The 25939-nt window shown below is 68.6% G+C and overlaps 14 protein-coding genes across 14 annotated transcripts; 9 read left to right on the forward strand and 5 right to left on the reverse strand.

Moving 5' to 3' along the window:
• Positions 1–219: 219 nt before the first annotated feature.
• Positions 220–1500, forward strand: FA09DRAFT_360366 (hypothetical protein; the record flags this gene model as incomplete). The annotated part of the gene is made up of 2 exons (XM_025745225.1): positions 220–539; positions 1238–1500. Coding segments are annotated over exons 1-2 (573 nt in total), but the record flags the coding sequence as incomplete, so codon positions are not given.
• Positions 1501–1656: 156 nt separating this feature from the next.
• Positions 1657–3349, reverse strand: FA09DRAFT_329710 (WD40 repeat-like protein). The gene is made up of 7 exons (XM_025742287.1): positions 3212–3349; positions 2998–3161; positions 2856–2938; positions 2460–2786; positions 2244–2400; positions 1920–2193; positions 1657–1866 (listed from the first exon to the last, which is right to left on the reverse strand). Exons 1-7 carry the CDS (start codon positions 3338–3340, stop codon positions 1840–1842), a joined length of 1161 nt encoding a protein of 386 aa, XP_025598350.1. The 5' UTR covers positions 3341–3349; the 3' UTR covers positions 1657–1839.
• Positions 3350–3529: 180 nt separating this feature from the next.
• FA09DRAFT_329711 (hypothetical protein) lies at positions 3530–5523 on the forward strand. Its single transcript, XM_025742288.1, has 6 exons — positions 3530–4098; positions 4150–4379; positions 4457–5009; positions 5072–5187; positions 5253–5335; positions 5412–5523. The coding sequence occupies exons 1-6, from the start codon at positions 3539–3541 to the stop codon at positions 5460–5462; spliced, it is 1593 nt and encodes a 530-aa protein (XP_025598351.1). The 5' UTR covers positions 3530–3538; the 3' UTR covers positions 5463–5523.
• Positions 5441–6583, reverse strand: FA09DRAFT_329713 (hypothetical protein). Its single transcript, XM_025742289.1, has 5 exons — positions 6549–6583; positions 6244–6488; positions 5926–6013; positions 5822–5854; positions 5441–5761 (listed from the first exon to the last, which is right to left on the reverse strand). The coding sequence occupies exons 1-5, from the start codon at positions 6549–6551 to the stop codon at positions 5552–5554; spliced, it is 579 nt and encodes a 192-aa protein (XP_025598352.1). The 5' UTR covers positions 6552–6583; the 3' UTR covers positions 5441–5551.
• A 147-nt stretch (positions 6584–6730) lies between these two features.
• Positions 6731–7959, forward strand: FA09DRAFT_329715 (hypothetical protein). The gene is made up of 5 exons (XM_025742290.1): positions 6731–6925; positions 6983–7158; positions 7230–7497; positions 7554–7742; positions 7804–7959. Exons 1-5 carry the CDS (start codon positions 6748–6750, stop codon positions 7809–7811), a joined length of 819 nt encoding a protein of 272 aa, XP_025598353.1. The 5' UTR covers positions 6731–6747; the 3' UTR covers positions 7812–7959.
• Positions 7960–8035: 76 nt separating this feature from the next.
• Positions 8036–10573, reverse strand: FA09DRAFT_16341 (hypothetical protein). The gene has a single exon (XM_025739249.1). It carries the CDS (start codon positions 10389–10391, stop codon positions 8259–8261), a length of 2133 nt encoding a protein of 710 aa, XP_025598354.1. The 5' UTR covers positions 10392–10573; the 3' UTR covers positions 8036–8258.
• On the forward strand, positions 10419–11345 carry FA09DRAFT_16346 (hypothetical protein). The gene has a single exon (XM_025739250.1). It carries the CDS (start codon positions 10545–10547, stop codon positions 11196–11198), a length of 654 nt encoding a protein of 217 aa, XP_025598355.1. The 5' UTR covers positions 10419–10544; the 3' UTR covers positions 11199–11345.
• Positions 11346–12163: 818 nt separating this feature from the next.
• FA09DRAFT_16407 (hypothetical protein) lies at positions 12164–13437 on the forward strand. Its single transcript, XM_025739256.1, has one exon. It carries the CDS (start codon positions 12361–12363, stop codon positions 13159–13161), a length of 801 nt encoding a protein of 266 aa, XP_025598356.1. The 5' UTR covers positions 12164–12360; the 3' UTR covers positions 13162–13437.
• FA09DRAFT_16364 (hypothetical protein) lies at positions 13391–14740 on the forward strand. Its single transcript, XM_025739253.1, has 8 exons — positions 13391–13495; positions 13556–13698; positions 13754–13812; positions 13868–13889; positions 13946–14071; positions 14134–14145; positions 14199–14297; positions 14358–14740. Exons 1-8 carry the CDS (start codon positions 13481–13483, stop codon positions 14371–14373), a joined length of 492 nt encoding a protein of 163 aa, XP_025598357.1. The 5' UTR covers positions 13391–13480; the 3' UTR covers positions 14374–14740.
• On the reverse strand, positions 14741–15667 carry FA09DRAFT_16365 (hypothetical protein). Its single transcript, XM_025739254.1, has one exon. The coding sequence runs from the start codon at positions 15533–15535 to the stop codon at positions 14921–14923; it is 615 nt and encodes a 204-aa protein (XP_025598358.1). The 5' UTR covers positions 15536–15667; the 3' UTR covers positions 14741–14920.
• A 2129-nt stretch (positions 15668–17796) lies between these two features.
• FA09DRAFT_297232 (hypothetical protein) lies at positions 17797–19312 on the forward strand (the record flags this gene model as incomplete). Its single annotated transcript, XM_025740200.1, has 4 exons — positions 17797–17956; positions 18011–18483; positions 18708–19130; positions 19187–19312. 4 exons carry the CDS (start codon positions 17797–17799, stop codon positions 19310–19312), a joined length of 1182 nt encoding a protein of 393 aa, XP_025598359.1.
• A 413-nt stretch (positions 19313–19725) lies between these two features.
• Positions 19726–19997, forward strand: FA09DRAFT_329717 (hypothetical protein). The gene has a single exon (XM_025742291.1). It carries the CDS (start codon positions 19800–19802, stop codon positions 19980–19982), a length of 183 nt encoding a protein of 60 aa, XP_025598360.1. The 5' UTR covers positions 19726–19799; the 3' UTR covers positions 19983–19997.
• Positions 19998–21946: 1949 nt separating this feature from the next.
• On the forward strand, positions 21947–23811 carry FA09DRAFT_329718 (acid protease). Its single transcript, XM_025742292.1, has one exon. The coding sequence runs from the start codon at positions 22051–22053 to the stop codon at positions 23743–23745; it is 1695 nt and encodes a 564-aa protein (XP_025598361.1). The 5' UTR covers positions 21947–22050; the 3' UTR covers positions 23746–23811.
• Positions 23812–23957: 146 nt separating this feature from the next.
• On the reverse strand, positions 23958–25865 carry FA09DRAFT_318287 (hypothetical protein). The gene is made up of 8 exons (XM_025740900.1): positions 25478–25865; positions 25160–25304; positions 24957–25105; positions 24778–24898; positions 24660–24725; positions 24558–24600; positions 24420–24502; positions 23958–24364 (listed from the first exon to the last, which is right to left on the reverse strand). The coding sequence occupies exons 1-8, from the start codon at positions 25738–25740 to the stop codon at positions 24002–24004; spliced, it is 1233 nt and encodes a 410-aa protein (XP_025598362.1). The 5' UTR covers positions 25741–25865; the 3' UTR covers positions 23958–24001.
• Between the last annotated feature and the right edge of the window lie 74 nt (positions 25866–25939).

The following is a 25939-nucleotide window of genomic DNA, read 5'->3' on the forward strand; positions in this document are numbered from 1 at the left end:
CCAGCTTCTTGCTTGCTGTGCGGCTGCGATGTGCTTGCGGAGGATGTGGAGCTCGCCCAAGCTCGACGTCGAGCTCGCTGCCGGTCCGCTTGAGGCTGCGAATTTCGCGCCGTCAGCCAGGGTTCACGCGCTTCGTTGTATTCGACAGCTGCACAGCCGCACGAGCTCAATACAAGATTCGTGGTGTGATTAGCGCGTGCTCGAGCGTTGTTTAGCGCGGCGGCGGAAATGCGGCGGCGCGGCCCGATGTGCCTCAGGAGAGCGCTAAAGGGTGGCGCCCGGCACTTGCCTCTCCACCACGACATCGCCTGCTCTCCTCTCCTCTCCACGTCCTCACGCGCAGCAGCAGCAGCGCACCATGCATCTCCGTCTCCTCCTGCCGCTCCTCGCGGTCCTTGTGCTCGGCGCCAGCACGGGCGCACAGCAGCAGGCCAGCTCGACGGCCTCGCGCGCCGCCTCGTCGACGGCCTCGCGCAGCGGCTCCGCCAGCGCAGCGGCCACTGCATCGGCGGGCACCAACTCGACGAACACCAACGGCAGTGAGTGCGACTCCAGACGGACCGAGCGCTGCGAGGCGGCCGTGTGACTCCGGATGCCGCGCGGGCTGGCCTTGGCATGGGCGGCCATGCATGGCAGCGCCAGGCTCTGGGCGCGAGGCTCAGCAGGTGTGGCTACGCATCTGCACAGCGTCGCAAAAGGCGCGAGTCTGCTCGGGCTTCGAGCATGACCGCGGGACTCTGCGTTGCACGCAGTCCTGGCCAAGGCATGGGCGCAGCTGGCCGGGCTTTGGGAGCTGAAGGGCGTGTGCTCGTCTTAGCTCTGCCATGGTGAAAGCGAGAGTGATTCGGCGCATGAGGCATGCCTTCAGGCGCAGGTCTGGCCCCCTTCGGCCGTGCTGTCGCCGCTGCTCGCGTCGCTGCTGCCTAGGTGTGCGTGGAGCCCGAGCGCGGCTTGCACGCCCAGCGCTCTTGCTCGGCCAGACTCGCGAGGCCCGAGCTCTGCGTGTCCACGGTGCCGGCGCGCCGTGCCTGGAGACGTCGAAGCGCTGGAAGCGCTGGGAACCCAGCTTTAAGGCCCTCCATCCTAGTGCAGCCCATGCAGATGCAGTCTGGCTCGCCAGCCCTGCGGCCTCGCGCTGGCTTCGACGAGTCGTTGAGGGATGAGCCGGCAGCGACGACATTCTGCTGTGCCCTTTCGCACGCTCTGCAGTCTTGCTGATCCTCACTTTCCTCTTCAGCCGCCACCAACGGCACCATGACCAACTCGACCATGAGCGGCAACAGCACAAACACCACCACCACGACGCGGCCGCCCATCACTGCCACGGCCTCCGAGATCACGACGGGCGCGCTCGCAGGCACGGCCGTGGCGCCGGCACCCAACGCCAACGTGCCCGGCATCGCAAAGGGGCCGGACGACAGCTACGTCAACGCCGCAGAGATGCTCGCCGCCGGCTCGTTCGCCTTGACAGTCGCCCTCGGCGGCGCCTTGCTCTTCTAGACGGGCAGCAAAAGCGGCGCAGTTCTTGCGCTGCCGCGTCGCCTTCACGCACCACCGCGCACCACTCTGGTCCGCTCCTCGCCACCTCACGACGTCCGCCATTCGCGCCACCTTCTCGAGCCGCGCCTGTACTTCATATCTCACGCCCGCACTGCACATCTCGGCCCTTCTCACGCCGCACCTACGTGTTTCCGCCGCATGCCCAGCAGATGTGAGCGGCAGTGCCACTGCCTGGCGTGAGTCTCTGCGGATTTTGCGGACCATGCTCGCAGCTTGCCGAGGCCGTGCGGAGTGTGCGCGGCGAACTGTCTGTGGGTGTAGGCATGTCCATTGCCTCTCTCAGGCCGCCGCAGCCTTTGCTTTTGGCTGTGGGTGCGAGCGTCAGCGCGTGCCCGGCCAGAGAAGATAGACGCACGCACCTTGAAGTCCTCATCCGCCCGCGCCACATGGATCCGCACGTTGCCCTCGCCGCCCTCGCCCACGCCGCCCACCTCGCCCTTGTCGGCGCCCTCGTGCCGCGCGTCCTCAATGTTCTCGCCGCCGCTGGCCAGCGCAAAGAGGCTGCCGTCGGCCGAGACGGCGGCGGCAGTGAGCGGCGAGGGGAAGCGCGCGTATTGCAGGCGCCGCTTGCGCGCGGCGGCGTCCCAGATCGAGGCGATGGCGTCGCCGCCGAGCGAGGCGAATGTGCCGTGTCTACCGGCGCTTCAGCAAGGGCCAGGGTGTGCAAAGCGAGCCTGACTCACCTCGGGTGGAAGGCCATGGCGTTGACGGGGTACACCGTGTCGATGCCGTCGACGACCTGCCGGTGGCACTTGAAGGCGTACTTCTGCGCCTGTGCCTCGGGCGACGGCGCGAAGAACTCGACGGCGATGCGGCCCTCGACGGACGCTGATGCGTAGCCTACACGCGCGCCACCCGTCCATCAGCCCTGCTCGCGTAGTTTGCACGCTGCGACTCACCCTCGCCATTCGGCATGCACCGCACGTCGCGCACCATGTACTTCAGGCTGCTCTCCCGCGTCTGGTTCGGCTCCCAGCTCTTCTCCTCCACCTTCTCGTCCTTGGCCAGCCGGTCGCACGCCGCCCGCAGCGCCCGCATCTCGTAGATGTGCACCGTGCGGCCCGTCATGGCCACGACGGCGCGCGGCGTCTCGTCGGCGGCGCCGGCGCCGGGCGAGATGTCCATGGCCAGCGGCTTGGCGGGCAGGGTGAGCGTGTGCAGCTGCGAGGGAGGCGAGAGGGAGAAGATGGAGAGTGTGCTGTCCCACGATGTGCTGAGCAGCAGTTCTGCGCAGTGCGTGCGGTGTCAGCCCCAGCACAGCGCAAGTCGCTCGCCCCCTTTGGCCTGCCACGCACCAGAGACGGGATCGTAGCGCACGCGGTTCACGCCGCTGCCATGCCGGCCAAGGATCTGCGACTGGCCAGTCTGGAGGTCGAGCCTGCAGTTCCGAAGCTCTCAGTCAGCCCTGCACCCCACAGCGCAGCACGGCCGACGCACAGGCGCACACAGCGGTCCAGCGACGCACTGGCGGCGCGCTGCTCGTCGATCCACACGACGTCGAGCACGGCGGCCTCGTGCTCGAAGGTGTGCACGAGCTGCGCCTGCTGCGGCGCCTCTTCTGTGCTCGCCTCGGCGGCGGCGAGCGTGTACAGCCGCACGGTCTGCGCGCGGAGTGAGCCGGCTGGCGTGGACGGCGGCCCAGCACACGCACCTTGTCCCAGCTGGACACGAGCAGGCGCGGCGCGGCGCTGCTGCCGCCGGCGGGCGCAAAGACGAGCGCCGAGACGGGATGCTGCGGCGTGTGCGCGACAGGCAGCTCGTAGAACGGCGGCGTAGACATGGCGGAGGCAGGTGCGGCGGTGAGGGAGCGGAAGGAAGCAGCAGCAGCAGGACGCAGCAGCAGCAACACGAGCCCAACGCGTGCTTGTGCGTGGGAGCAGCGCGTGGCTGACTAAGCAAGACGCGCGCGCATGGCTCTCGAGGTCGGCCGCCGCCTGTGCGCGCCTGGCCTCCGTCCTTCGCACCCTCACCCTCCATCATGGCCGACACGTCGCCCCTCGAGGCCCACCGCGCCACGCACGAGGAGGCCGAGCGCCTCGAGTCCGCCCTCGTCGACACGCTCCTCGCCGCCGGCAGCACGCACCGCGAGGCGCTGCGCCGCGCCCACCGCGCCTCGTCGCTGCTCGACGCCCTCACCGCGCGCCACGCCGCCCTCGCCGCGCTCTACGCCGATGCCGACGGCGTGCGCCGCGCCGAGCTGGCGCGCATCGACGACGGCGGCGCCGACCTCGGCGGCTTCTACGAGCGCCTCGCCGCACTGCGCGCCTACCACGCCAAGTACCCTGGCGCGGCGCCCGACGCCTTCAGCGTGCCGCCGCCGCCGGCGCCCGTGCCCGGCGTGCTCGACGAGGTGGACCGCCTCTTCTCGGGCGAGGAGGCCGGCGGCCGCTTCCTCGACCTCGCCACGCACCACACGCGCTTCATCAACCTCAAGGGCGTGCGCCGCATGCCCTACCTGCGCTTCCTCGCTGAGCTGGCCGCGGCATCGTCGGCTGCCTCCGTGCCGCACGAGACGAAGCGCAGCGAGAGCTACAAGAAGTGCGTGGCACCGCACGCTACGCGTGACTGGTATGCTGACATTCCTACCAGGTATCTGGACGACCTGAACCTCTACCTCCTCTCGTTCCTGCGCAACACGCGGCCGCTCGCAGACGTCGACTACCTCGAGCTCAGCGCGCTGGCCGACTTCGAGGAGACGTGGGAGCAGCGCGCCGTGCCCGGCTGGGAGGACTGGGGCGAGAGCGTGTGGGGCAAGAGTGCGGCAGCGGCGCCGGCAGGCGAGGAGAGTGGAGCCAAGGAGGGCGTTTGGTGCGAGGCCTGTGAGTTGGCAGCAGTGGCGAAGCACCGAGTGGGCCTGCCATGGCGTCGCAGGAGACGCTCATTTCATCTCGCGCAGGCAAGCGGACATTCGCCAAGCAGACCGTGTACGACGGCCATCTCTCGGGCGCAAAGCACCAAAAAGCCGCAGCCCGGCTAGCCGCTGGCGGCAGCAGCGCAGCGGCATCAGGATCCGGCGGCGCCTCGACATCAGAGGCGCAGTCGAGCGCCGCAGCAGAGCTCGAGGCGGCCAAGCGGCTGGCACGCAGCAAGGCGCTGGCGCGCGCCGAGGTGCTGCTGGCGGCGCTGCGGCAAGAGCTGGCAGAAGTGCTGTCTGAGACGCGCGCCAACGTGGAGCGCAAGGCTGCGCTGACGGACAAGGAGCGGCAGGCAGAGGCCCTGGCTGCTGCTGGGCTGGACGGCGACGCTGCGGGCGCAAACGAGGCGCGTGACGACGAGGCGCGCGGCGCGGCGGCCGACGATGACGACGATGACGACGAGCGGATCTACAACCCGCTGAAGCTGCCGCTCGGCTGGGACGGCAAGCCCATTCCGTACTGGCTGTACAAGCTGCACGGCTTGGGCGTCGAGTATCGCTGCGAGATCTGTAGTGACTTTGTCTACCAGGGCCGGTGAGTCTCGCTCTCGACCCGGGTCGCCTATGACCGCGCTGACGCAGGGTACGCCTCCGCAGCAAGAACTTTGAGCGCCACTTCTCCGAGTCGCGGCATGCGTTTGGCATGCGGGCGCTGGGCCTGCCGAACACCAAGCACTTCCACGAGATCACCAAGATCGAGGATGCCCTTGCGCGTGAGTCGGCGCAAAGAGCGCATCACTGGCTTGTCCATCGACTGACACGTGTCTCGCGACTGCAGTGGCCGAGAAGCTGAAGCGGCAGGGCAAGCAGGTGGCCGAGGCCGAGGGCGATGCCGAGGAGGTCGAGGACGAGCACGGGAATGTGAGTAACGCCCTTGCTCGCCTGCTTTCGGCCAGTCCTCTCTGCCTGCGCGTGCTGATGCTCTCGCGCTCTGCAGACGTACACGAAGAAGACATACGAGCTGCTCAAGCGGCAGGGCATCATCTGAGAGGCCACCATGTGTCACGAGGCGAGCGCACGTGCAATTCCCATCTGTGTTTTGCGCAAGCATTGCCTTTCTCCTTTCGCCGTGCAGACCTAGCGTCTGACGATGCGCGGGTCGCCCTTCTCGGCGCGCTTCTGCAGCTTGGCCTGCCGCTTGCTCTGCGCCTCTTGCGGCGCGGCTGCTTCGGCCGGTGCAGGGCCGGCGCCTCGGCCTCCAGCAGCTCCGCCGCCAAGGCCCGGCACGAGGTTGAGCAGCGAGCGCAGCGGGTCGGCGCCGCGGAAGACGAAGGGCACGAGGAGCTTCTGCGAGAGGAAGGCTGGCGTCAGTCCACTGGCGCAGGTCCGCCGCGAAGCACTTCTCACCGTGTAGAGCACGAAGCCGCCGTACGCCGGAATCTGCAGAGCACAGGGTCAGCATCGCCTCGCACTTGAGCATCGTCTTATGACGCCTCGACAGCTCGACTCACGAGCAGCCAGAAGTACCAGCACCAGGCGCCGAAGAGGGCCGCCGAGACGTGCACGAACCAGGTGACGTAGATGATGTCGAACATGTAGCTGCGACAGGACGCGTGTGAGCCGGGGGTGTCGCTGCCACCGGCCACCAGGACGTAGAACGCTGCTCGTCCGGCGATGTCGGCCCGGAAAAGAGAAGCTACGCAGCAAGCCTGCAAGACTACAGCGCTGTCCGGGTGTCGAGCATGCGCATGCAGCGCAGTGCCTCTCGCCTATCGCTTCCACGCCCTCTACCGGCCTTGCCAGGCCCGCCGTCCTGCCCTTGCACTCACGCCGTCAGGCCCGCCTGGCCGAGGTCGTCGCCGTCGCGCGCCATGCGCACGAGCGTCCACCAGAGGCCGAGCGCCAGCATCTCGGACCCGACATACGCTGCCGCCGCCGACTTGGTCGCCCGCGTGCGGCGGCGCAGGCCAAAGACGAGGAGCAGGTGCACGGCGTTGGCGACGAGGAAGCCGGCGCGCAGCGTGCGCTGGGCGGCGGCGTTGGAGGCGGCGATGCGCTTCGACGATGCCTTTGCCTGGCGTGCAGTGTCAGTGATGCGGCATGCATGTGGCAGCATGTGGCAGAGGCGGCGCACCATGGTGGAGACGCAGGCTAGAGATGGTGGTGAGAAGGCAGCGCGCCGCATGCATGACGGCGACTCGAGGTGGAGCTTGAGTTGGCACGGCGTGGCGCGTGATCCGTGCGGCGCTTGCGTGGCCGACACCAACACCTCGATGCGCAGCACGCCTTGCCGCGCAACCACCACCACCGCCGCCGCTCCTCATCAGCACCGCATGAGCACCGAGACGCAGCCGCAGCCCGCCGAGGTGCCCGCTGCGCCCGAGGCATCCAGCAGCGCCTCGGCCTCCACTGCGGCGCCCGCCTCGGCCAGCGCCTCCTCCTCGGCTCCACCGCTGCCCGTCTGGAGTGCCGTGCACCTCTACCTGCCGCCCAGCACCGCCGGGCCCTCTCGTGCGTGGCCTACTCTCGCCTAGCCCAGTCCGCCAGCTAACCTTTCGCCACGCCCAGTGTCCGAGCGCCTGGCCGCGCAGCCCGAGCCGCCGGCGCCCAGCTCGGGCGAGCTGCGCGCCGCCTTTGCCGGGGCTCTTGCCGGCCGCAGCGGGCCTGATGCGCCGCTCATGACACGCGCCATGCGCGAAAAGGAGGACTTGAAGCGTAACGGGCCGCGGAAAGAGTGGACACAGGTGCGTGGGCGGGCTGCTGTCTCCTGTCGCTACCGTCGAGGCTCTGGAGCTGACATGTCCGTGGCCCGCAGCTGCGCATTCGTCTCCGTTTCCCCTCTCGCCACCATCTCGAGGCGCTCTTCCCTGCCTCGGCGCCTCTTTCATCCCTCTACTCCTTCCTGCGCCAGAGCGTCAACGACGACGCACGAGCCCAGCGCGCCAAGTTCGTCCTCTACCAGACGCCGCCGCGCCGCGAGTTCGCCGAAAAGGACGCGAAGCTGCGCGGCAAGACGCTGCTGGAGCTCGGCTTTGCGCCGCAGGCGGTGCTGTGTGTCAAGTGGGAGAACGAGGCGTGGAACGGTGAGTGCAGCGTGCAGAGCAGCCGCATCAGGCCTTGCTCACGCCGCCCTCGCCAGCTTCGAGCGCAGAACCGCCGCTGCTGCCCGAGCTGCTCGCCAGCGCAGAAGAGCTGCCAGCGCCGCCGTCCTTTGCACAGACGCCGACTGCACCACCACAAGGCCAAACGCTTGGTGGGCCAGCGCCGCAGAGCGCAGAGGGCGAAAAGAAGGAAAAGAAGATGCCGGCATGGCTGGCAAAGGGCCTGAGTGAGTGGTGCGCGTCTCCGCTCACATCGGCGAGTCCCTAACGCTGCGTCGCCTGCTGCAGAAAAGTAGAGACACGAGAATGTCACGCATACCTGAGCGTCGCAGGTCAGGCCGACGCCAGAAGGAGAGATGCATTGGGTGAGCATAGCGTAGGGACCAGTCGTGTCGATCGTGCGTCGTAAAGGGTTGCAAGCGGGCGGCGGGTATGAAAGAGGAAGGCAGGCCTAGCGGATCTGCGAGCATGGAGAGCGCGACGCATAAGCGGTCGTTCGGGTCATGCCGAGTCGACATCAACGCACCTGCTCCGGCGGGCCATGCGAGAACGCCACGCGCCGCTCGGGCGCATCTTCGTACGAGCGACGCGGGTAGGCGCCGGGCCTTGCTGCCGGTGCCGAGTCGTACGGCGCCTCGAGGTGCTCGCGCTCCTCACGATGTGCAGAGGGGTAGGGTGCACTGAGGCGCCGCGTCTGCTCGCCACGCGGGTCCGCAGGCGCTCGCAGTGCGGCGGCAGCACGTTCAGCGGCAGCGGCAGCGGGATGCCGAGGTGGAGGAGGAGGCGGCGCGTTGCTCAGGGCTGGACGAGACGCCTGCCGAGGAGCTGTGCCGTAGTTGCGCGCGCTGCAGCGCTGGCAGCCACAGACGTCCGAGTGCGGCGCCTCGTGCGCGTCCCAGGCGCCGTTGGCGGCAGCAGCACCACGGCGCATCGAGCCTCCGAACTCGTCCGGCACGCCGTAGCGCTCGTCGCCGTACGCGGCACCCGAGCCGCGCGCAGGCGCCGAGTCGGCTGCGTAGCGCGCGCCGCTGCTGGAGGCTATCGGCGGACGAGTCTGGCGTGCAGCGGCGCCATAGCCGCCCGTATCGCCATCGCGCTCGCGCTCGTAGTATGGTCCGGCGTCGTAGGCGGCTGCTGCTCTGGCCTGCGTCGCCGAGTAGCTGCCGGCCAGGTCGGAGACGCGCCGTGTATTCTTGGGCATGTCGTGCGGCAGTGGCGAGGTCTGTACGACGCAGGCGATCAGCACACCTGCAGCGCGAAGCAGAGCGCATCGTACTCACGACTCTCCGGTAGCCGCCGCTTGCCGCCGCCGGCTCTTCACCGCGCGCCTTCTCCTCCTGGTAGCGCGCCTTCATACGCGCCACGAAGCTCCGCTCGCTCTCGCTGCTCAGCGTGCGATTCACGCTGACGCCCGAGAGACGGCTGCCGCCCACGGCAGGCGCGTAGCTCTCTCGTGGACGCTCCTCGGCGCGTGCTGCATCGGCGTGCATCGGCTGGAACGCGCCCACGCCGGCGCGGTTCATGAGCGAGAACGACGAGCCCTTCGTGGGCGTGGCGTTGGCGCTCTGTCCGCCGTCGCTGCCCGGCGGCGAGTACAGGTGCGCGACGCCGGCGCGCTGTCCGCGGCGGATGCGCTCCTCGGCATCGCCGAGTCGGCGCTGCAGCTCGGCCTCGCGCTCGAGATGGCGCTCCCGCTCACGCTCGCGTTCCCAGAGCGACGTGCGACGCGCCAGCGGCGGTGTCTCGGCGGCTTCGTTCGTGGCTGGCGACTTGGACGGGAAGCCGAGGCCACCGAAGCCATCCGGCACGCCAGCGCCCTCGTTCGCGCGGCTTGCAGCCCCAGTGCGCGTTCCGTTCGGCTCGTCAGACGTCGACGGCCGCGTGGAGCCTGAGCGCCACGTCGGGTCGGGTGCCTGTGGCAGTGCACCGCGGCCCGTCGGCTCGCTCGGCTCGGCCTGTCGCTCGAGGCGGTCGATGATGGTGCCCTCTTCTCCACTGGAGGCGCGCTGAGCATGCCCGTTCTGTTGTGCCGCGCTCCACGCATTCGTCACCGCGACAGGGCTAGTCTTCAGGCTCACGCGACTGGCAACACTGGCGTTCGTGTCGACGCGTGTCAGCGCTCCGCCATCCGGTGCGTCAGACTTCTTCGCAGCGACGCTGTCGACCGAGTCTGCGGGCGTCGTGGGCGCTGGCCCGGTGCTGCTCTTGCGCCGGAAGTTGAGCAGGCCGCGCGCGCGGCCCATGCTGCTCTTCTCTGCGGGCGCTGTCTCGGCCGGCGCAGCAGGCGCGGGCGTCGACGTAGAGGGCACATCGTTGCTCTTCTGCGCGCGCGGTCCGAATGGTCGAGACGTCGTCGGCGAGGTGGCTGCACCGGCAGGCGCGCCCACCGTGCTGGCAGAGGTGGCCGAGCTCGACGATGGTGGAGGCTCACCTGCGGCCATGGCAGGCGCAGGCGCAGGAGAGGGCGTGTGGGCCGGAGCTGGCGCGGAAACAGCAGCCGGCGTCGGCTCTGCCGCCTTTGCAGGCGAGACGGGCGCCGAGGGCTGCGGAGCATTGTCGACCTCCTGGCGCGGCACGCTGGCGTACGTCTGCGCAGCCTGCTGCACGGGCGCTGTCTGCGTCTCCTGCACTTGCGTCGGCGCTTGTTGCTGCTGGCCCGCACCGGAGGCTCCTTGCTGCTGCTGCTGTGGAGGCAGCCAGCCGAGTTGCTGAGCCGTCCACGCTGCCTGGGCCTGGTCACGCGCCGCCTGCAGAGCCGCTTCGCGCGCCTGCGCGTTGGCCTGCGCCTGCATCTCAGCCATGGCCAGCATGGCTGCGCGGCCCAGCTCCTCCTCGCCAATCTCAGCAGGCTGACCCGCCGGCAGCGCCTCTTGCATCGCCAGGTTGAGCCACGAGTTGACGCGCCCGACATGCGCGCCCGCACGACGGACGCCCTCGCAGAGCTGGCGGAACTCGGCATCGGCAAGCCCGCCCAGCGCAGCAGCCACGACGAGGCTCGTCGCCTCGTTGCGCCCTCCGATTGACAGCGCATGCGCCGCCTTTGCACGGCTGATCTCGCCCGTCAGGCCCTGTACGGCCGCAATGTAGCGGTCGTGGCTCTCGATGGCGCGCCCGCCGGAGCGCTTGACGTTCTTCTCGTGGCTTGCGTGCGCCTTCTTGACCTTGGAGTCCAGCGTCTCGAGCGCTTCGTCGTGCGCGCGCTCCTCCTTGGCGACGCGCTTGAAGTACTTGGCGCAGTGCTCATTGAGCGCCTCGTACTCGCGCTGGATCAGCTTGGCGTGCTTGATCGACGACTCGGACACGGCGTCGAAGAGGAACGACGAGGAGAGCAGCGTTTGCACTGGCACAAGCGTCAGAGCGCGCAGCGTGGCTCTGTGAATTTGCGCGACTCACCTGGCACCTCGGCGAACGCCTTGCCCACCGCCAGCTCCTTGCACGCCTTGCCCAGCTTGCGCTCGCACTTGGCCAGGCGCGCCGCCAGGTCGCGGTACTCGTCGAACGCGACGAGCAGCTGCTCGAGGCTCTTGAGCGAGCGGTGCAGCTCGCTGCGCTCCAGCGCCGCCGCCTCGCGCTGCGGCGCGGCGGCGGCGGTGCCCAGGCCGCTGCCCGGGCCCGCGGCGTACGGCGTGCCGGCGGGAAACGGCGAGCTGCCGCCGGGGTACAACGAGGCGGCGGGCGCGTAGTCGAAGTAGTTGAGCGACGCGGCGCCGCTGAGCGACGGCTCGTAGGTGGACTGCAGCGGCGGCGGCGGCTGCAGGCTGTTGGCGCTGCCCGAGTCGGTGCGCTCGCGCGAGCCGGCGCCGGCGGCGTGCGTGGGCGGGGCGGCGGCGGCGTCCCAGGTGCCGGCGCCGGGGCTGGCGCCGCGCGAGCCGGGCTGCGGCGGCGGCAGCGCGGGCGAGGCGGGCGCGTGGCTGTCGATGCGCAGGAACTTCTTCATGTGCGCCGCATGGAGTCGGGACTGCGGTGGTGGTGGTGGAGCGGAGGCAGGCCGCAGCGTGCGGTGCGGCGCGTGCCCAACGGCCCGGTCCGGCACGGCCCCAAGCGCGCGCGGCGCACGCGCCATGCGATGCCCGCCCAATGCGCGCGCCAACACCGCCTCGCAGCGAGCAGCTTGACAGCAACGCCGGCTGGCGTCCGGCGGCCACCACCACCAGGCGCAGCCTGCTTTCGCTGTGCCAATCAGGATGCTATCGCAGTGATGGCACAGCCTCGGGATGATCGGCGGGAGCAGCCGCCCGTCGCTCTCGCACGACAATCTGGCGCGGGTGTTGCACTCAGGGGCCAGCTCAGGCGCCGGCGCGCCTCATCAAGACGCCGCCGCCGTAGCGTGCGTCACGTGCGCCTGGCTGGCTCGCCCCCTGAGCGCCTCTCGGGCCATGAGCATCATCAGCAGACCGCATGGCCGCGGCCGGCGGCGAACAGTTCGGCACAGATTCTCGGCTCGCCCCTGACACATCGGGCGGCGGCACAATCTCTTGCACGCCGGCGGTGTGGCTGCCTCGGCTCCGTCTGGAACGCGGCGGCGCCCCTTGACCCGCTCGGCCTCCTCTCCGCCGTCACACGGGCATCGATTCGAGGAGACCGGCTCCGAGCGCAGGAGGGCAGCATCAGTGCCCGAGATGCATCAGGGGCGCAATCTGTGTCGCCTGAAATCGCTGACGAGATGCGCACCGCATGGTGCTTTTTCCCTGGCCGCGTGCGATAGCAAGGGCATCAGCGAGAGAGGCGGCGGGGTCTGTGGAGTGCTTTCTCGCCGTCGAAGAGGTGATGAGCACGTTCGACTCTACTCCCACGCGCTAGCCTCTTGCACGCCGTCCCTTAGCTGCTCCGTGCCTCTCGCTCTGGATGCCCGTTCGAGCTGCGTCCGACGTCCGCCGGCCCGCTGCGCGCTATCACCGCCGTGTCTCGAGCCTCATCCCCTTTGTCATCAGCAGCGGCAGCGGCAGCGGCACCTCATCTGCGATGCAGCGACGTTCCGAGATGGAGCACCTTGCTATCAACTCCTCGACCGCGCCCAGCTTCTCGTCCAACTACGGCATCCCCGACTTCACGCCTAAACCCATCCTCAGCACGGCCGCCTCGCGCACCTCGCCGCGCAAGCTCGTCATCTCGCGCAGCAGCAACAATCTGCGCAGCAGCAGCAACCTGCGCAGCAGCGGCTCTTCGCCCGTCCGCAAGCCGCGCATGCCCTCCTCCTCGAGCGAGCAGCGGCGCCGCGACAGCCTGGCGCTGTCGACGAGCGACGAGAGCAGCACGGTGCGCGGCGCCAATGCCTCGCGCAGCACGCTGGCATCGTCGGTGACGGCGCACTCGCCGCGGCGCCTGCCCGAAGACTCGGTGGCACACCTGCTGCCGCCGTCGCGCAGCGCCGCCTCGCTGCCGCAGAGCCGCACGGTGCGCGAAGTGACGTTCGCCGAGAGCGTCGAGCACGCACCCATGCCGCCGCCGTTCTCGGGCGGCGATGCGCGCCTGGAGGCGAAGAGCAGGCTGGAGGAGGGCCCGATGCGGCACAACAGGCTGCGCGACCAGCTTGCGCTGCGGGTGAGTACAAGGACGAAGAGGCGTGATAACGTGCCACTGACGAGCCTGTGCGCAGCTCAACTGGCCCATCGACGGTACGTGCCCAGACGAAGAGCTCGACAGTGATACTGACGGTTGTTCAGATCCCGCCGTCAACGCCGAACGAAGCACCTCCAAGAGCAGCTCGGCGCGCAGCAAGGAGGCGCCGCGCGCTTCAGCCTCGCTCGTGCTCTACCACAAGTACGCAGCGCCCGAGAGTGCCTCGGAGAGCGAGAGCGAGGCCGACGAGGACGGCGCCGATGGTCGGCGCAGCACGGCGCTGAAGCACCAGATCAAGGGCGCGCTGCCGGAGCACGCCGACGGCAAGATCATCCTGCGCGCCGAGTGCGCACGGCCGTGCTGGGCCACCGAGTCGAAGCGCTACGAGGCGCCGATCCGCATCGGCATGGGCAAGACGGGCGTGAGTGCTCTCGCGTGCAGTACAGCATTTGGAGCTCGGAGCTCATTGCGGCATACTCAGAGCTACGTGTGGGATGTCGTGCCCACGGCGCCTTCGAACAAGCGATCGCGCGAGAGTCTCTGGACCATCGTCGAGGTGGCCACAGGCCGCAAGACGCGCATGATGAACGACGACATGACGACATCAAACTGGCGCTTCGTCGGGTGAGCACATGAGTCAGCGAACGCGGCAGCGCAGGTGAACTGACCCGCACTGCAGACCGCATGGCTGGTTCTACGTGGTCACGGGTGTGCCGCAGGAGCCGAGGATCGTCGTCAGTGAGTACGCTTGCCTCCGGCAGCGCTCCACAGGCTCACACCTAAGCTTTCACAGTGGACTCTGGAGGCAGCTACGAGTGCGTGAAGCGGCTGCCAGCTTTGAGCCCTACTCTGATGCAGCACGCGCCCGCAGAGTGGCCGAGTTCGACCCGGAGGAGTGCAAGGGCGTGCTGCACCTCGACCTGCGCCCTGCGGGCTCGGACTTTCGTCAGCGCGGCCATGAGCCCGTCGACATCACGTTCATCGTGGCCGTCTTCGAGTGAGTCTCGGAATCGATTTCTGCATGTGCGTTGCTGACGGTGTCCCGGCCACGCTTCGCAGATGCATCAATGCGTGAGTGCGCCACCATCGTTGGCCGCAGTGCGCACAGCTGATGAACCTCTCAGCATCCGCGACGAATGCGCGGGCGCGGGCAAGGGCCGTCGTGACGAGCGTGGCCGGCTGAAGCTCGGCGGCCGCTCCGGGCTGCGCAAGGCCTTTGACCGGTGCGTGCGCTCTGACCTGGTACATCGGCGACGAGCGGACTGCTGACCGCTCTTCACCAGATTCCTGAGCATCTGAACCGCCTGTTCCCTGTCCCGCGTCTCTTCTGTCGCTTGCAGCACCGGCCGCACCGCACCGGCTCTGCACTCCTAACTCGTCTCGCTGTTCTGCTCCTCCACACGCTACTCTCCGCCCGCTAATGCCGCCCTCGCCGCAATGACACACCGGGCCTCTCTCTGGCCATGCCGCTAGATCTGTGTCCATTGTGCCGGGCGAGCAGTGTGAAGCGAGCGCGCCACAGCAGCAGCACGGCTCGCGTGAAGGAGTATAGCACGCCGGGCGAGACAGTGAGGGCGTTGGACGTATGCATGAAAAGAGCGAGACGAGAGCTGAGGGGCGTGTACGTGAGAGGTGTGCGGAACGAGGCGCACGAGCGGGTGTGTGTGGTGGAGAAATGTGTAGAGGCTACGATGTACAAGCGACCGCACGCGGACGCCGAGAGATGAGTGATAGTATGTGTGCTGCTCGTCGCGAGGACGGCGCAGATGGGACGGAGATTGGGCAGGCGGCGGGCGTCATAACGAGCGGTACAGCACGTCTGGCAAAGCAATGCGAGCTTGCGGCGTCACGGCTGCCGACGCGCGAGAGAAGGCCGGCTCAGGCGAGTGCGACCGCGGCGCCGACTGCAGCGCAGAGCGCGAACAGCGAGGCGCCGACGCTGGACCCTGCCAGCCCAGCGGCGCCGCTGCCGATGTTGCCCGACGCCTGGTTGTCGCCGCCCGCCTGTGCCTCGCTGTAGCCCGGAATGTCGGCCGGCGCCACCGACGTGCCGGCGGCCACCTGCGGCGCGGGCAACCGCGACGACGCCGGCGGCGTGTAGCCGCTGATGACCTGCAGCGTCGCGAAGCTGGACGCCGCTCCGCCACCACCACCCAGCGCAGCACCCTGCGGAGTAGGCGACGCCCAAGATCAGCCGACGCTCTTTACTCAGGCGCTCCAGCGCACTCACGCCAACCACGGCCGTCGTCGTGGGCGTAGCAGTCGTGAGTCGCCGTGTTGTTGTGGGCACGACGGCGAGGGCAGTTGTTGTCGTAGCGAGCAGCGCGGTGGTGGAAGTCGCGGGCAGCTCACCGCCAGCACCCGGCGCTTGCGTCAAGACTGGTTGACTGCAGAGAGGCACGGCATCAGCACGCGCTGAGGCCTCACCGGTGCTACGTCCATCTCTGCAGCAAGCAGGCATGCTCTGCCGACCGTGTGCGACCCTCCTGCGATACCGCTGGTTCCTCTTCTCCGCTGCAGGTACGCGCTCGCCTGCACAGCGCTGTGCAAGTCTCTCCCACGAGACATGCCGTTGACACGATCCTCTGGCGCAGCTGTTCCTCTCATGCCCTTGTCTCGAGCCATCGCACCATCCGGCTACTCACTCGCTCGTGTACTGTCCGTCGACGTCCACGGCCGTGTAGACGACCTCACTAAGAAAAGAGCGGAGCGTCAGCAGCTGCGCTACGTGTCTGTCCGCAGTGGGCCAAGGGGTGCGCGGCGTCCATCCGGCCGTCGGACGCGGGCCGTGTGCGCTGCAGCCCGTGATCGCCCAGGCACGTGGAGCAGGCACTCTTCGAGACGGCGCAGAGCTGCGACGCGCCTGCTGCCGATCGAGCGGCGCATGTGTGCAGAGCGCGCGCATCTGTGTCCCTCCTCTGGCGCACCCCACGCGGCGGCGCCACTCACTTTCCCGAGGGCGCGGTGACGGTATATGTGACGGGCAGCTGTGCGGCAACAAGGGTGCTGCTGAGGAGCAGCACGGCGGCCGACGTGGCGGCGGCAGTGGAGAAGCGCATGGCGGCCGCTGCGCAAGACGAGGATGCGCTGAGAGGAGAGCGACGAGTGCGGGGGGCGCGTGTTTGGTGCCGGGCTGAGAGCGCGGCGCGGCGGTGCGGCACGAGGCAAGCGAGATGCGCGGATGCGAAGGGAACGGCGAAGAGAGAAGAGCGAGGACGAGGCGTGTGGGTGAGAGTGTGAGGTGGAGTGAAGGGAAAGAGAGAGGATGGAGGAGCGGAGGCAGACCCAAGGCGACGGCGACGACGACGAGCTGCGAACTGCACAGCATCGGCAGACGCGCGCGCGGCGAGAGGGGCCAGCTTCAGGCGCCGCCGAGCCCTGCAGCGCGCAGGCGGCGGGCGGCGCCTCGGACGTCCGTGACGCCGCCGCGGCAGGCGCGCTGGGCGCGTGATGGGCGCCGGCGCCGCGAGCGAGAGACATCGGGCGCGCCGGCAGCGTCGCACGGCAGCACAGCAGAAGCAGCGGCCGGCACGCAGCCTGCCTTGCGCACCGCGCTGCCGTGCCCGTTCTGGCAGCCGGCGCGGCGCTGCCCCTCGCGAATTTGGCGCATGCCAAGCCGGCCAGGGCTCGGCGCAGCAGCGCGCCTCCTTCGCTCCGGCTCGAGGCGCCTCTTGCGCTGCGAGGGGTCCTTTCGTTTTGCGAGCTCTCTTGCTGCCATGCGCTGCACAGCGCGGTCATGCTGCGCCTCATCCCAGCCGCGGAGTGGAAGGGCGGTCCGCGCGAGCGAGAGAGGCGCCGCCCGGCGGCGACGCTCATCATCTCCGCCTGTCAAGGTCAAGCCTCCGGCCGCGGCGAGCAGCAGCTGCTCGCTGCAGATGGCAGCTCCAGGTAGAGAACAGGCGAGCAGCAGTAGAGGCTGCAGATTCCGGAGTGAGAATGGGGCGAGCAAGGCGTTCGAGGCTTGCGTCCAGAACCTCGGGCTGCGAGCGGGCACCGTCACAGCAGATGGGCGCCACGCCCCTGAGCAGGAGTGCCTGCTCGAGACGCCGTGACGATCCAGCAGGGCGCCTTTCTCGCCAGCCACAGTTGTTGCATCAGAGACTGCGCAGCGCTGGGTGCGCTCCTCTGTTTCGGCATCTCGACGTCAGCGGCACGGCGAGCTCTCTGCTACTGCCAGCCGGCGCACTCCGCCAGCTCTGATTTAGCTCGCTGGACGATCTCGGGCCTCCGCCTGTGCTGCGTGCCGACGTTGGCAGCGGTGCGGTGCGCGGCACGGCCGCTGCCAGCTGGTCGCCGGCCGTGGCCTGCACTCGCCGTTAGAGGTCTGGAGCCACAGATAGGCAGAAACGCTCGCTTCGCTTTTCTCAATAAGAGTTGCCCGGCGCTGCGACGCAGGGGCCGGAGGGCGGCGCCAGGGACGGAGGCCTCCACTCCACGCGCAGAAGTCCCTGAGCCGCGCGCCAAACGCCGCCGTCGCACGCGCCTGCCTGCGCCACGTGGTGCCCGCTGCAGCCAGCGCACGGCGCGCCGCCTTTCTTCTCCCTTCGCAGCCGCACCTGAGGCCCTCCTTCCTGCCACCAGCCCATGCTCTGCCTACCGTCCCTCAGCAGCAGCAGCACTCTCCACTCCGCACGCATCCTCGTCGTCTCCGTTGCGCCGCCGCACAGTCGCGCCTTCTCCGTCTCGTCCGCCGCGCCCGCCAAGAAGGCCTCCTCCGCCAGGATGCCCCCCAAGAAGCTCGCGCCCAATGAGCGCGCCAAGCTCGGCCGCCCGAGCAACAACCTGAAGATGGGCATCGTCGGCCTGCCCAACGTCGGCAAGTCGTCGCTCTTCAACGTCATCGCCAAGTGCGACCTGGGCAAGAGCGCCAACTTCCCGTACGGTGCGTGTGTGTCGGTCTAGCGCGTCCAGCAGCAGCGCTCACGCAGCGCCACAGCGACCATCGAGCCGGAAGAGGCACGCGTGCCCGTGCCCGACGAGCGCTTCCTGTGGCTCGTCGACCTGTACAAGCCCAAGTCGCAGGTGCCGGCATTCCTGACGTGCATCGACATTGCCGGCCTCACCGCCGGTGCCTCGACGGGCGCCGGTCTGGGCAACGCCTTCCTGTCCAACGTGCGCTCCGTCGACGGCATCTTCCAGGTCATCCGCGCCTTCGACGACGCCGAGGTGATCCACGTCGAGGGCGACGTGAACCCGATCCGCGACATGGAGATCATCAGCACCGAGCTGCGGCTCAAGGACATTGAGTGGGTGGAGAAGAGCATCGAGGCACAGAAGAAGCTCTGCCGCGGCGCCACGGGCCTCAAGAAGAAGCAGCTCGACGAGGAGCTGGCGACGATGGAGAAGGCGCTCAAGATGCTGCAGGAGGACAGCCAGGACGTGCGCAAGGGCGAGTGGGGCAATAAGGAGGTGAGTGTGCGCGCGTCCAGGACGTGCAGGCTCGCGGCGGCGCTTCGTCGAGTGATGAACAAGAGGGCGCTATTTGAGACCCTCGAATCTAATAACCCAGCTCGTCGAGGGACCATCAATCCTTATGAGAAAAAGATTCTCTCTGACTTCGAAGCGCCGCCGCCGCTGTGCCTGCGCCATGCCACCTGCTCGCCGGCCGCCTGCTGACGCATTCTGTTCTATAGATCGACACGCTCAACGAGATGAAGCTGCTCACCGCCAAGCCCGTCATCTACCTCGTGAACCTGTCGGAGCGCGACTACGTGCGCCGCAAGAACAAGTGGCTGCCGAAGATCAAGGCGTGGATCGACGAGAACAACCCGGGCGACCAGCTCATCCCCTTCTCCGTCTCGCTCGAGGAGCGCCTCTTTGCCCTCGGCGGGCCCGACGCCGAGGCCGAGGAGCTCAAGAAGCTCGGTGACAACATCACCGGCGCCATGAGCAAGATCACAAAGGCCGGCTACGACGGCCTGGACCTCATCCGCTACTTCACCTGCGGCCCCGACGAGGTGCGCGCGTGGTCGATCCGCCGCGGCCTCAAGGCGCCGCAGGCCGCCGGTGTCATCCACACGGACTTTGAGAACAAGTTCGTGTGCGGCGAGATCATGGTGCGTACCTGCGAGCAGACGTATGCGGTCCGCAGCTGCTGACCCCTGTCCTGCAGGCCTTTGCCGACCTGAAGGAGCACGGCACCGAGTCCGCCGTCAAGGCTGCGGGCAAGTACGTGCAAAAAGGAAAGCTCTACGAGATGATCGACGGCGACATTGCCTACTGGAAGGCCGGCGGCTAGACGTGCGGCTTTCGCCCCGCCCTCTCACCCTGGAGGCGGCAGTGCTCGACGCAGATGCTCTTTGTATACTACCACTCTTGCCGCGACTCTTGAGCTATGTCATGCGCTGTCTGCCCACTCTGCCCCTGCAAGGAACGTGTGAGAGCTGGTGGGGCCGAGCATCAAAGTGTGGCGCCGTGTGTTGTGTTGCATTGGTGCTGGCATGCTGCGGCCTACAAGCCTCTCATCGGGGCCGACGCAAGCCACCGCCGGCCGGCCCGCCGATTGCGAAGTGGCATGCCGAAGCGCCGCAGCGGTATTCTTACCTCGCCTGCCGAACCATGGGGCCCCCGACCGGCTCCGACGAGGAGATCTGAACACGGACAATCAGCGCAGCACCGACGATTGTGCCGCGTGTCGCCTGCCGAAAGGATCGTCGAACTGCGGCATGTGTGCGGGACATGGGCGTGGCGCATCGAGGGCGAGCGCCGAGGCATGAGCGCCGGAGATGAGATGGCACGGCGGGGCTGGGCGAGGCCCGCTCGACGTCATGCTCGTCCGCTTGGCCGGCAGCAGCAGCAGGCAGCGAGCGCCTCCTCCGACGACGGCGGACAGCGCGCAACACGAGGGTGCAGTGACGGGCAGGCTCACACGCCTGTCTCCCTCCGTCACCGCCCACGGCTTGCGGTGAACGTGCTGCGCCCTCCGAACCGAGCAGCGAGAAGGCAAGCAACGAGCCGCAAACTCTCAGCGCTGCCCACCTGCGAAAGCACGGGCAATTGACGGAGTCGGCGGCGGAGCGAGCTCGTCGGCAGCGAGGTACAGCGGCACGTCGCCGCCGCCGCACGCGTCACCGCAGCGTGCAGCATCAGCGCAGCGTCACTGCATGCAGGTCGCAGCGCTGCACGCCAAAGGTGGAAGTTGGCCGCAGCAGGGCGGATCTGGCGCTGATCGGCTCGGCGGCGCGAGTGCAGCACGAGATGGCGACGGCGGCGGTGCCCCGTGGGCGGCGATGACGAGGCGCGTCCCACGGCGCGAGACCAACACCTGGCGCGCGCGTCCACGCGTTGGTGCCGCGAGGTGTTGCTCTCGCTCGCCGCGCGCCGCACCGCCCGCTGGACGCCGTCCTCGCTGCGGCGGCGCCGTTGACGCAGCGCATCGGATCTCGTGCGTGCTCTGCAGCGGTGTGCAGGCTCAGCCGCAGCTCAGCAGCAGCCGAACGAGGGCCGCGCGGAAGCATGCTTGTCTGCCGCTGCCTTGCCCTGCTCCTGCACCGCACCGCGCACCTGATGCTGCCTCCGAGCGCACTCGATATGCCGCAGCCCGCTCGCGCTGCCGCTGCCGGTGCGCCTCCTCACCCCACCCTTCGGGCTGTTTTGCACGGCGCCCTTGAGACGCCTGTGGCCGCCGTGCCTGCGTCAGCGCCTTGCTGTTGGCGTCCGTCTGCCTTCGGTGCAGGTGCAGAGCGGGCAGCAGAGGAGGAGCGGCCCGGAGGCTGTTCGCCTGCGCTGCGCCGCACCTGCCCTTCGCGGCCCGGCCACTCCGCCCGCCGAGAGGCTGCCGAGGCGGCCGAGATGCCTTGGACAGGCAGGACGGGCCAGCTGCTGCTGAGCGCTCCCCGCAACGAACCTCTACTTTGTGCTGCGTCGCCGCCGGGTGCCGTGCCAGCGCCGTGCGAGGCGCGCACGGCCAGGACGCCGCACCCGCTGCCCGCCGCTGCCCTGCGCGCAGTGTCGCCCGCCGCTGCGTGCCGGCAAGTGCGAGAGGGTACGAGCAATCGCTGACAGCCGGAGTGTCGTCCAGTGTGCTCCTGCGGCGGGCGGAGTGTGTGCTGAGCGTGCGAGCAGCGCAAGCCTCTGCGGCGGCGCGTGGACGTACCTGGAGGATACGCGCGGCCCTTCCTTGGGCGAGGCACGGCGCCGAGTGCGGCAGGTGGCCGAGGCGAGGCGAGAGCAGCGAGTGCGAGTGCCGTGCTTGGCCCGGCTGGGCATGGGCATGGGCATGGGCATGGGCATGGGCATGGGCATGGGCATGGGCATGGGCATGGGCATGGGCATGGCTGAGGCACGGCCGAGGAGAGGCGGAGGTCGCGTGCGCTGCATGGCCCTCCGCCCCGCCGCGCGCCAGCCACGCGCCCGCCTCATAAGCGCCGGCGCGCGCGGCGTCCGCCGAGCTCTCGCCCGTTCGTCCTTCCTCTCCCTCCGAAGCGAGCCCCTTCCCGCCCGGCCCTCTGCGCCCCCCGTCCCGTCCCGTCCCCTTTGCCATTCTTCCGAGGCCGGTCGTGAGTATGCCGCAGTGCCGCCAGCATGCGCACGCATGGCCCACGCCGCACCGCCAGGCGCCCGTAGATCGTCGACTGACATGCTCGCCCTCCAGCTCCCCTTTTTTTATCCCTCCCTCCGCATCCGCATCGCCCGCTCTCGCCTGCCTCGTGTCGCCCAGTCTCGTCTCTCTCCTTCTCTTCGCCCCTTGCCCAGCATGATCGCCATCCGCACGCCCTTCTTCTCGCTGCTCCTCCTCATGCTCGTCCTCTCGCTCGACGCGCTGCCCGCGGCGCGCGCCGCTCCAGTTGCTGCACCGCACCCCTCGGCGCACCTGGCGGCTCGCTCGCCCTACAAGGCGCCGCGCATCGGCATTGCCATCAAGGCGCCCGGCCGCAGAGGCTCGCTCGAGGAGCTCGAGGACGGCGTCGGCGTGACGCTCTCGCTGAAGCACGTCGAGGGCCGCGGCGGCGACTCGGGGGTGGTGAGTGATGTGTGATGTGCAGCGGTGCAGCAGATGCTGGATGGGCGGTGTATGGTGCAGTCAGTGCTTGGTGTGCAGCAGTGCAGCATCTGCTGCGTGCGGCCTGGTGCAGCAGCTGTGTCGCCTCTACGCCGTCCCTCTGCGCCGAGCCGCCAGCTGACTCCCGTGTCCAGGTGCTGCAGCGCCACCTGAACAGCGCCGTGAAGAAGGTGGCCCGCATCACGGCCCGCGATGCGCCGTCGGACGAGGCGATGCACGCGGCCATGGAGCAGCGTCGTCGTGCCGCTGCTCTGGGCCGCCGCTCGCTGCCGATCGCCGGCACGTCCGAGGACGAGCATCCCATGCCGCGCTCGCCGTCGCCGTCGCGCCGCGCGCACCACAAGCGCAGCCCGCAGCCGGCCACGTTTGCGGCGGGCCGCCACGGGCGCATCGGCGTCGTCATACCGCAGAAGGAGCAGGGCACGCCGGAGCGCCGCCTGCTCGGCGCGCTCGGCGGCCTGCTCAACGACGAGCACCCGGACCTGGCCTCGGCCACGCTCATCGGGCCGCCCGTCGCGGCGCAGACGGGCACGTCGGCCCACTCGTACGCGACGAAGAAGAAGTCGAACAAGGCCGCGGCCACGCCCGACGGAAGCGGCGGCTTCCCGAAGTCGGCGTGGGCGGCGGCCAACTCGGGCGGCGTGCAGAAGGCCAAGGCGCCGACGGCCAAGGACTCGCTCGGTCTGGACATTGAGGCAAACGACGTTGGCTACGTCGCCACAGTCCAGATCGGCAGTGCCAGCACGCCGTTCCGCCTGCTCATCGACTCGGGCAGCGCCGACACGTGGGTGCCGAGCACGGCGTGCGACAACTGCTCGGACCAGCACCAGCGCCTGGGCAAGAAGATCTCGTCGTCGTTCCGCGGCAGCCAGAAGCCGTTCAGCATCACGTACGGCACGGGCAGCGTCTCGGGCATCCTGGCGCAGGACCGCCTGATGATTGCCGGCCTCAAGCTGTCGAACCACACCATCGGCCTGGCGCACAAGGAGTCGTCGGACTTCAGCGACCCGAGCGTGCCGTTCGACGGCCTCATGGGCCTGGCGCAGCAGAAGCTGGCCAACTCGCGCAGCCCGACGCCCATCGACGCGCTGTACGCCGCGCGCCTCGTCTCGGCGCCCGTGATGGGCTACCACCTCGCGCGCGCCGCGGATAGCAACAACGACGGCGAGGTGACGTTTGGCGGCGTCGACGCGAGCAAGTTCAAGGGCCAGCTCGTCGAGGTGCCCAACGTCTCGACGCAGGGCTTCTGGGAGATCAAGCTTGACGGCGTCAAGTTTGGCGGCAAGACGATTGCCAGCCTGAGCAAGGGCCGCACGGCCATCCTCGACACGGGCACCACGCTCATCGTGGCGCCGCAGGCCGACGCCGACGCCGTGCACCGCGCGATCCCCGGCGCCAAGTCCGACGGCCAGGGCGGCTACACGATCCCCTGCACCACGACGGGCGCCGTGACGTTCAGCTTCGGCGGGCGCGAGTGGCCCATGACGCCCAACGACATGAAGTTCCTGCCCGTCGACTCGCAGAACCTCAAGGGCGACTGCATCAGCTCCATCAGCGCCGGCGACGTCGGCCAAGCAAACGAGTGGCTAGTCGGCGCCGCGTTCCTGCGCAACATCTACCTGGCCACCAACACGAAGAGCAACTCGGTCGGCCTCGGTGCGCTGGCATGAGCGCCGCGGCTGAGCCCGGGCGATCGCGTCGAGGAGTTGGCATCTCCCCGACGCTGCGGACCTCCCACCCCCTTATTTATTCTTTCTTTTCATCTTCACAGCACCGAGCCTGGCGCTCAGCGCCGTGCCCTTTTTACGCTTAGAGCCGCGGCACCCCACTATCTCTCTACCACCACACTCCACCCGCAATGGACACTTCACCTGCGAACTTTGGGCATCGTCTATCGTGAATTGGCGCGGCGTGAGCGGTGTGCGTCTAGTCGCGCTTGCCGCCGGCAGTGAAGTTCATGCGCCGCGGACGGGCTTCGGCAGTGAAGCTCTGAGCGCCCGAGGCGCCGGCGAGGGGATAGGCGTGCACCGAGGGCGGCGCATTGGCCCAGCGCGGCGGCGGCGCTGGCGAGACGAAGCCGCGCTCCTGCGGCGCCGGGAACGAGCGCAGCAGCAGGCGGTGCGCATGGATCGTGAGCCAGAAGATGGGCAGCCGTGGCGGCAGCAGCGCAGACAGCTCGGCAGCGCCAGACATGCCGGCACCGCCGCCGGCGGACGTGGGCGTCATGGCGGCTGCGCTCGTCGAGGCAACGCGCGGCTGCGGCGAGGCGAGCATGGCCAGCACCGTGCACTGTGAGAGGACGCGTCAGCGTGGATTGAGCGCACACGCGCTGCTTGAGACTCGCGAATGGGAAGACTAGCATGAAGAGCATGATGTTCAGCAGCGGGCTTGGGTGGAAGAACGACACGAGCGTGGACGGCAAGCCGACTGCAGAGCACGTCAGTGGATGCCGCGGCGTGCACGAACGACCGTGCTGACTCACATGCCGTGAAGTATGCCCAGCGACTCTCGGCGTAGCGCATCCGCTACAAAAGGCTCGTTGTCAGAGATGCAGCCCAGCACACTGATGCTTGCGGCCACTCACACGCTCCAGCGACCAGCCCCGCGCGATCCACGCCTGCTCAAAGCAGTAGTAGCCGTCGATGAACGACTGAAAAAGGGCTCAGCGAGGCAGCTCCGCATCGTACGACAGCGTTGCTCACCATGAACATGAAGGCAAAGGGCCGTCCAACATAAGGGACCAGCAAGAGTAGCCACGCGATGAGCGAGTAGTTGAGCACGAGAAACACGCGGTAGCTTTCCTCCAGCAGGCGGCGCGATGTGCTGCGGTGGACAAGCATGTCAGATTCCAGCCGGATTGGATGGTAGTGCCCTTGCTCACCCGGCTGGCAGTGTCGGCGTCACAATGCTCATGCCGCGGAAGTGGCCCATCCCTTCGCGCCGCAGGGCGTACGTCGCCTGTGCGACATCGACGGTCCAGCTGGATGCGAGGAAGTAGCAGAGGCCGAGCAGCGGATAGAGGAAGAAGACCTGCACGGATGATCAGCCGCACGTCCTGCGATGCATCCGGGCTCGCTGCCTCACATGTCCGAAGCCAGTGGCATCCTCGCCCTTGGCGCGCTGGAAGAGATGCGAAGGGAAGAAGGCGAGCTCGAAGAAGAAGATAACGCCGACGAGAGCGGATGAGAGCAGCATGCCCTTGGCGATGCCGTTGCGAACGTCGGAGGACCTGTGCTGCAGCTTCAGCATGGATGCCTAGTGCGCTGAGGTCGCAAGGCTCGGCAGAGTCACGGCTCGACATCCGGCCAGCGGCCGCACTCAAAGATCCTCCTCCGTCGCGAAATTCCTCTGAAAGTTCTTCATCCGTCGCTTCATCCCCGAATGGCCCCTCTCTCGTCTCACCTGCGTGCGATGCGCCATGCCTCTGACCAGCGGTTCGCATCCGCTGCGCCGGACCGCGCCCAGCCGAGATGGGCGCGGGCGCTGTCGGCAACGCCGAGACGCGGCGCCAGCGACGGCGGCCCGGCGGCGCTCCAGGGCATGGCGGAGCTGCGCCAGCCGGCGTCGTAGTCCTCATCGAGGCGCCCGCCGCTGGCGCCCTCAACATCGAGGTCGATCGAGGCGCTGAGCGAGAGCTGCACGCGGTGGCCGCGTGTGGGCCGCATGCTGGCGGGCGTGACACGTGCGCCAGATGCGATGAGGCGAGCGTCGATGCGCTGTGCAGACGCAGTGGGCGGATGCGTGCGAGCTGTGGCTGTGGATGTGGATGAGGATGGATGGGTAGTGGACGTGGCTGGTCAGGGGGCGCGTCAGAAGACTTGGCCTCATCAAGCGCCCGTGCGGGATTAGTAGCGGTGCTACAGA

This window comes from Tilletiopsis washingtonensis, assembly GCF_003144115.1.
Source record: "Tilletiopsis washingtonensis strain MCA 4186 unplaced genomic scaffold FA09scaffold_10, whole genome shotgun sequence".
Lineage (NCBI taxonomy): Eukaryota > Fungi > Basidiomycota > Exobasidiomycetes > Entylomatales > Tilletiopsis > Tilletiopsis washingtonensis.